We start from the raw sequence: 8,474 nt of genomic DNA, 5'->3' as shown, positions 1-8,474 counted from the left end.
ACTCTTTATTTTCTATGAAGCAGGGATTTCTGTGAACGCTGGGTCAAAACATATATCAGTTTATGTGGTAAGTTGTGTTTATCAAATTTTCCTAGTGGTGTGACCTCTGAACTTCTGAGCAATTACCACTGACTACAGCTGCTGACTCTTCAGAGTCAGTTTAAATAGGGCATGACGTTTTATTCGGTGGCATAAACGTACTCTGAACAAGCCAGATGTGTCCATAATGACTGCAAGTTATTCAAAACTTTACAGTAACTGCATTACTTCTAAGCTGAACTTTTGAGCATTTGCTCTTATGTCAAATTAAAAACTAACAGTTTGAATTCATTAGTTAGAAATACGGGCCCAAATATTTATTTATTCTTACTTTTTTCAGTTTCTAGTTATTTGAGTGAGTGTTGTGAGTTTTGCCTTTTCCTTAATGGAAGAGGATGAACACATCTGAGGACGGCTGTACGTCCTGACCGTCATCTGACCAAAGAATGTGGCCACAACAATTCATTACGCTTCTTTAGCAAAGTGTCGTCTTGCTTTTTTTTATTTGCCAAACAGCAAGCAGGAGGGTTTTTCTTGGATGCTGTCCCCAGATGTTCTTTTTTTAAATTGTAAAACATGAATTCATACCAGGCTCTGCCAGTTTGTTTCATGCTTCTCGACATTTCTCTGCTGTAAATCAGCCACTGTTCTCTTTGAATAGGAATAGGACAGAAAAGAGAAGCACAGTGAGTCTAGTGATGAAGTTATTTGGAAAAATTAGAATCTTCAAGCTGACTTTTCCTAAACTTAAGCTGCAGCAGTTCATTAAAGAGGAACCAAATGGTTTAAGAACTCTGGACGTGATCCAGTGGCATAGAAACTGCTAGCTAACTAACTTTGTATACATTTACTTCAGTTAATTTAAGTTGATCCAACTTGATCCAAGATTTTGTAAATGGATTTTTTTGATGAGGTGTGTTTTGGGAATTTCCTCAGAAAAAGTCAACTGCAACAGCAGTAAGGAAACATAAGGAAAGAAACACATTTATCATTCTTTAAAGCTACCTAATTGATTTTAGGACTCGGCTTTCATCTAGATTTCTATCACACTCTGCCAAAAAAAAAAAAAGGTGAAGGTGAATCCCCGCTCAGGTTCTAGTCAGAATAAAGTGAAATACCACTGACAGCTTCCTTTGAATGAACGTCAGAGTGCAGGTCGCCGTCACACACTCTCTTTCATTTTCTCTCTGTAGGAACTTCCCCTTTATGGACACACTGCAATCAGTGCTTGTGCTTTTATTGGTGGATGATTGTTATGAAGCCACAAAGAAGCCCTGATGCAATTTCTACAGCTTAAGAACAAACAACGTGTCAATGAAAAACAGCCCAAAATCATCCATAGCTTTCATTCAAAGATAATTAACTTTAGATGTTGGGAGTTTTATGCCAGACACACCCTCATTTTCAATATGGAAGCTGTTCAGAAGATAATCATTTGATTTGTGTTTTATAATGAGTATTTCTGTGGTTTAATATGTTTACTCTCCTCTATGGGTTTTTTTTATTTTATCATTAGGACACAGAATGAAATCTGAAAGGTGTGACATACCTGTATGTTCAGGTGAAAGCCACAGTTCAGCCAGTGTTTCCCTGCAGGTGTATGTCAGGAAAGTGAAATAGGTGCGCTGTGCCATAAAGGAGGTGCTGCAGGTCGGCTCCATCAGAACACCAGGACGCATTCGATCACAGTTTCTTCAACACAAAGGGAAATTTCTACCTTTTTAAAGATGCTCAACAGGATCTTCTTTGCCTGCCTGTTTCTCGGTCTGTACAGTTCAGGCTCCTCGCTGACCTGCAGATGGATGAAGGACAAGTTCCAACAGTTTGGTAAAGAGATGTTGGATGAGCTGGAGGCCATGGTAAGTGCACAACTTTACATGTTGTTTACAGTGTTATTGAATGTTCAATGAATCTACTTCAGTGTCTGTTTGCTTTAACATGATGATGTTTGTGTGGGACTGCAGGCTACAAACTCCACCAACGCCACTGACGATGGGCCCACCGTGTCCTTCCCTGAGGAGCTGTACAGCCAGGCGTCCGGCGCATCGGTGAGCTAAAAGTGCACAAAAAGTGCAAAATACAAGAGAGTGTGTTATTGCTCCTGGTGTATATGTTAATATGTTTGCAGTTTTTGATCTGAAAGTGGCATAAATGTGCTCCTGTAGTAATGTGTGGGTGACCCTCTTCTGCCAGGCCCAGGATAAACTTGCGTTCGTAGTTCAGATTCTGGAGGAGGTGGCTGCCCTGTTTGAGGAGGACCACAGCTCTGCATCATGGGAGAACCGCACGGTGGAGAACTTTCTCCTTGTTGTCAGCCAACAGGCTGATGAACTGAGCTCCTGTGTAAGCTTCAGAAACACTAAAGTCCTGGCAGACCTTAATACAGAGCAAGAAGAAGCTCATTTCTAAATATATTCTGTTTTCTTGTAATTATTTCAGATTGGGGGCCACAAGAAGAAGAACAGAAAGCTGCACATGTATTTCAAGAGACTCTCGGATCACATCCTGAACAGAATGGTGAGTCTCCGTTAATCTGCGGTTAGATATGATGCTTTACTTCAGCAGTTCTTGCATGTTTGAATATTGAGGACATTGCTGTGATTGTAGGGTCACAGTGCTGAAGCCTGGCAGCTGATCAGGACTGAAGCTGAATCTCATGTGAGGAGAGCGCACCACCTGGCTTCATCCACACACAACGCCAACTAAAATCTCTCTGTCACATGAAGAATGTGCTAATTCATTTGCTTCTCTGTTCATTTATTTGCTTATTAATTAACTCATTAATTATCTACTTCCATCCATCCATTATCAACACACCGCTTAGTCCTCACTAGGGTCGCGGGAGGGCTGGAGGCTGGTGAAGGCAGGGGTTCACCTGGACAGGTAACCAGTCTATCACAGGGCTACACTTAGAGACAGACAACCAAGCACACTCACATTCACACCTACGGACAATTTACAATCACCAATTAACCTCAGCATGTTTCTGGACTGTGGGAGGAAGCCGGAGAACCCGGAGAGAACCCACACTGCACGGGGAGAACATGGAGACTCCACGCAGGAAGATCCCGGGTGTCCTCACCGGGACGCCAACCGGCGACCTTCTGGCTGTGAGGCCACGGTGCTACCAACTGCGCCACCCTGCAGCCCTAATTATCTACTTGTTTAATCTATTCATCTGCCTATTTATTTATTTATTTATTTATTTATTTATCTATCTATTTATCTATTTATTGAATTGTTTCTGTATTTATTTGTTGGTTAATTCATTCTTCTGCGTCAGTTTGCGCAGTTATTTTTACAATTTGCATGAAGCAAAGCCATTTATTCAAAATCGTGTTACAGCCAATATAAATGCTAACAAACAGAAATGTGTTCATTGTGTTCATTCTTTTTTTTTTGACAAGAGGGAGGAAGAATTTTTAATTCAGTACCAAAAAACACAAACATTGTTTAGACCAGTTTTCTATTGTAATGCGTCTTTGGACTTTTTCTGACGACCATGTACAGTAATCACACCTACTGCAGCAGCAGGACGGAACTGAGCAAATTAAGCCAGAATAATATGAGTACAAAAGTTTGACCTTTTTAATCCAGTTGTTTCAGTTGTTAAGGGGAGATGCTTCAGGTGAACAGAGTCAAATATTTAACTAATAGATGTTAACGTGAAACATCTCCAGTTGATCACTAATCATCGTACAATGATTTCTGGTCTTCTGAGTTTTCTGAAAGTTGATGTTCATGTATGCAAAAGAGACGTTACTTATCTTTACATGCCCTGATAGGCACTAATGTGCAGAACACAAATCTGAACACTTTAAAACCAGCTTTAAAATTCTTTAATCCTGAAGGACATTCTGGTGCTACCTGTTGCTCAGAAAACAAATACCATAACATGAGAATTAATGCGGTACCTTACTAGGAAAGCAATAAGGTATAAGTAGGATACATTACTGAAAATAAAAATAGGTATGCTAAAACAAGGCTAGAATAGAAGCGATAGGTAATACTGGCAAGTAATGTTACACATGATAATGAAATACTGCTGATGAAATTGGAATACTAAACATCAAATTCATACATTACACACAATTAAAAATGGTGCAAATTAAATAGAAATATTTCACCTGAAAAATAAAATATTGCGCATTACAGTGTTTGTACATGCAAATGAAATTATGCACGTGAAAAAAAATTAATGAAGTTAAAATATTAATCATGATAAAGAAATATTGCACATAAAGATGAAATATTTCACCTGGAAAATTAATCGTTGACCATTAAAGCTGAAGTATTGCAGATGATACTGAAACTGATTTTACACAAACTATTGAGGAAAGTAATTTTTCGAATGGATTTGATATTATTGCACAGATTTAAGTGTTTTATTTAATTTCATCTATTTATTTATTTGATCAGGGACCATGCATGTTTACACAGAAAACATCTGATGTATTGCATATAGAGAGTCCAGCGTTAAGCTCATTTTCAACCGCCGTCCCTGGTAGGAGTGTCACTTTGGAGCTGTTAAACGCACTTTATACGTAACGGAGACCTGATGATATGTCGGCTTCATGACTTCCTGTTTCAGCTTTTTATCTAACAAACACTCAAAAAAACAAATAATTCAACTGAGACGTGAATTTACATTTTAATTAAGCAGTATATGGACCGTGGATGGATGGATGGACGTATCAGTCCTTGGAACATGGGCGCACTGCGCCCTCTAGTGGTTAGATGTACATCCTACAACATATTGGACTGTTCCACTCTTGTATAATGGGGGATATCGTAGGACATTCATAATAACTTTTAAAGCACAGTAGACCTAAATCTATAACATGAAGAATTGTTGTGTTCAGCAGAATGCTTATGCTTTACGTAACGCTTCAATTAACTGTCACATTTATGAACTTGTGATACGGTCACAGGTGAGCCACCCGCGGCGATAGCTACAATGGTAGCGACTCACACGGTCTATTTCCTTCGTTTGCTCCAAGCTAGCGGCAGCCATGAGGTGAGCTAGATGTTAGAAATGGATTTACGCGTTCTAAATCTACAGAAAGCATTTACAGTGCGATTTGTTTTTGTTATTTGAGACCGCGGGGAAACTGTAGCCGTGGTCCACTTTGTGTGAAGTCGGTTGTTTGTACCAGAATGCGCGTTGGGCCTGTAGTGGCGCTAGGCTAAGCTTGTTAGCTAGCTAAGCTAGCTAAGTTAGCTGAGACATGTCACAACATGACACCAGACCACCACTGGTACCGGGCCGCGAATGAGTGAGAAACGGCGCAGTTTTCATACATGTTTGTCATTGTCAAACAAGCAGGTGAATGAAATTAGCAAAGGAAATGCAAGTTGTAATAACGACAGACCGTCATTTCGACAGATAGCGATGTTCCCCGTCTCTCACCAGTGGAAACGGTCCCCACACTGGGGCTAGCTAACGGGTTCCTGTGTCATTTACCTGAGGTAGTTTTCTGTTGTGGGGCACTGCTCATGTCCAGTTTATACCCCCTAGTTAAACACACACCTGTTGTGTCCGTTTGGGCTCGCCAGGCCTAATCTGGCAAACCTGCTGCGACTCCAACACAAAACTAAACGAGTGAAGATGACGCTGCTGCACACCTGTGGTCACCTGTCTGCCATCTCCTGTCACAGGCCTGATTGACTAGATGTTGACAGTATTGCGTTTTTATTAAACCAACCACTAACATGCATAAAACCAAGGAAGCTGTTAGATTGTACTTGTGACAGAGCAGTGGATGTGACACTAGTGGTTGAGATTTCTTTGTTTTAGGTGACAGCTCATCTTTTCAGCTTCCTGTCTTTCTTCAGTACTTCAGACTCATTTAGAAGACTGTCATGCTTGTTTGTCGTTCAGGTTTCCTGCCGTCCATCGACAACCCGCTGTGGTAAACCTTGTCTGGATAGTTATCTGTTTTCAGTGTCTACTACTGAAGTGAACTAAGAGCTTCACTGATTGATTAGTTGTCATCGATCACATTTATCTCCTATTAACTACTTCGTTAATCAATTAATTGATGTGAGTAAATGTTCCAGATTCTGGTTTCTTAGCTCCTCTATGACAGTAAATGATCATCGTTGAGTTGTAGACAAAACAGTACGTTTGAGGACATCTTTTGGGCTTTGTGAAGCACCGATCAGCGTTTCTCACCGTTTACTGACGTGTTATAGACCCAACTTGATTCATCTATAAAGTGATTGTTGGTTGCACCCCAGTTGGAATAACACAGCTACACACTCCTTCTTACAGTCATCTTGGTTTAGAGCTGAATACAGAATGCCGAAGGTTTGGTAGAAATGTGTAAATGATGTCTAATATCTGTTGTCGTGCAGCATGCTCAGGCTCCAGAAGCGCTTGGCGTCCAGCGTCTTGCGCTGCGGCAAGAAGAAGGTGTGGCTGGACCCCAACGAAACCAACGAGATTGCCAACGCAAACTCTCGTGAGTTGTTCTCTTTGCGTTGTTGAATGCTCCATTTACAGATTTCTTTGGGCAAGGCCGTCTTTTTTTTTTTTTCACTTTCATTGAATTGCTTTTGTGTTACAGGCCAGCAGATCCGCAAACTGGTGAAGGATGGCTTGATCATCAGGAAACCTGTGACTGTCCATTCCCGTGCACGCTGCCGCAAGAACACGCTGGCACGCCGCAAGGGACGTCACATGGGCTACGGTGAGTGATGTCACTGTTGTTGTCCTCTTCCCACAGGTCTTAATGTACGACATCCTGCTTTCACAGGCTGTGCTAGAATAATTCTGAGTTGTGTTTGTTTGGAGAAAGTGTTACGATTACAGTGGCCGCTGCACGTCTGCACATTTCAGAGAGTCATTCGTTGAATCCTGCAAATTGTAATAGTTTCACAGTGAACATGTAGCACTTTCTCCTGCCCAGGTAAGAGAAAGGGGACAGCCAATGCTCGTATGCCAGAGAAACTGTCATGGATGCGGCGCATGAGAATCCTTCGTCGTCTTCTTCGCCGCTACCGGGAGTCCAAGAAAATTGACAGGCACATGTAAGTGTGAATCTCGGTACTCATTTCTGGTGAATGAGCCAGTTTGTTCCAGTTCCAGTCTGAGATGTTCTTGAGACGTAGTGAGGTGTTTTCTGTGTCCTCCAGGTACCACAGTCTCTACCTGAGGGCCAAAGGTAACGTCTTCAAAAACAAGCGCATCCTGATGGAGCACATCCATAAACTGAAGGCAGACAAGGCTCGCAAGAAGCTTCTGGCGTAAGTTGCACCTTTTTTCTACTAAACTTTGTCTTTCTTTTAGCGTGGTGTAGTGATATTTGTTCACTGTGAAATGAATGTGCCTCTGTGTCCACTCCTCTGTACCACCCAGTGACCAAGCGGAGGCTCGTCGCTCAAAGACGAAGGAGGCCCGCAAACGCAGAGAAGAACGTCTCCTGGCCAAGAAGGAAGAGATCATCAAGAACTTGTCAAAGGAGGAAGAAACTGCAAAGAAATAAATTCCAAAATATGTTAAAATCTTGTCAGAATCAGATTTTTGTTGGTAATAAATTTGGATAAATGAAACTGTCATTGATTTGTGATTATTGCTGTTTGACTTACCAGCTGTATTCCTGGTATCAGAAGTATCCTGTCCTGGGGGAACGTAAGAAACTCTGTCGTGTGATCAGTAGGTGGCATTTGTGTGGATTTACGCCAGAAACTGAGATCAGAATCTGGATTTTTGAACACTTGCAGTTCAGTGGCCAACAAAAGACCTTTGTGTGTTCTGGACTGGTGTTCCTCACAGTCCAGCAGATGGCAGCAGAGCATCACATACAGTCGCAATCGGATGACTAAAGTTTCATGCAAGTCAGACGGGGGTATCACTGAGAAGATATCGCTTCCTGTGCTGATAAAAATACTCTGAGGCCTGGAAAGTCCTTTGGTCAGTTTTCAGTCAGATACTAGATCTAACCCTCACAGCAGCAGATTGCTGTCGAACTGAAACTGGGCAACGTCATCAGTAAAATACAGAAACTGCTGCTTAATTGGCCAAAAATCCAATAAATTCCAATATATATGAAGACTTTGGTCTTGTATTGCAGCTGTTGAGCGGTGTTCACTCAGGAGAACTGCTGCGAGCACGTGGCTGCACGAGCAACAGTTTCAGCACTCTGAACAAATGCATCTTTCATAAAGCACTTTCAAAAACATCCATAAATATAACGTTCAGTGTTTTGCTGAGTCAAGAAGTTTGTAGAACAGTTTATTTATACTTGTTTCATTTTGGACCTGCGTGTTCTGCCAAGTTGGGCTTCTGAGTGTGGTGCCCACTATCCATCCATCATCTCTACACCTTCATCCTCACCAGGGTCATGGGGGGCGGAGCCTATCCCAGCTGACTCAGGGTGAAGGCAGGTTCACCTGGACAGGTAACCAGTCTATCACAGGGCTACACTTAGAGA

At 41.7% G+C, this 8,474-nt stretch overlaps 1 protein-coding gene across 1 annotated transcript; it reads left to right on the top strand.

The window, feature by feature from the left end:
- Positions 1 to 4,965: 4,965 nt before the first annotated feature.
- LOC103368168 (60S ribosomal protein L19-like) lies at positions 4,966 to 7,599 on the top strand. The gene is made up of 6 exons (XM_008296437.1): positions 4,966 to 5,056; positions 6,397 to 6,503; positions 6,609 to 6,731; positions 6,951 to 7,071; positions 7,177 to 7,287; positions 7,400 to 7,599. Exons 1-6 carry the CDS (start codon positions 5,052 to 5,054, stop codon positions 7,524 to 7,526), a joined length of 594 nt encoding a protein of 197 aa, XP_008294659.1. The 5' UTR covers positions 4,966 to 5,051; the 3' UTR covers positions 7,527 to 7,599.
- The last annotated feature ends 875 nt before the right edge of the window (positions 7,600 to 8,474 follow it).

The sequence above is a fragment of the Stegastes partitus genome, unplaced genomic scaffold, assembly GCF_000690725.1.
Source record: "Stegastes partitus isolate 25-593 unplaced genomic scaffold, Stegastes_partitus-1.0.2 Scaffold1128, whole genome shotgun sequence".
Classification (NCBI taxonomy): domain Eukaryota; kingdom Metazoa; phylum Chordata; class Actinopteri; family Pomacentridae; genus Stegastes; species Stegastes partitus.
Note: the sequence above shows the minus strand (reverse complement) of the source record. Positions and strands in the feature narration are given on the sequence as shown.

Excerpts from the sequence above, each read along its gene's own strand:
- LOC103368168 (XM_008296437.1), top strand. Across the intron at positions 7,072-7,176 it reads AAGAAAATTGACAGGCACAT|GTACCACAGTCTCTACCTGA; the intron begins GTAAGTGTGAAT and ends TGTGTCCTCCAG. Across the intron at positions 7,288-7,399 it reads GCTCGCAAGAAGCTTCTGGC|TGACCAAGCGGAGGCTCGTC; the intron begins GTAAGTTGCACC and ends TGTACCACCCAG.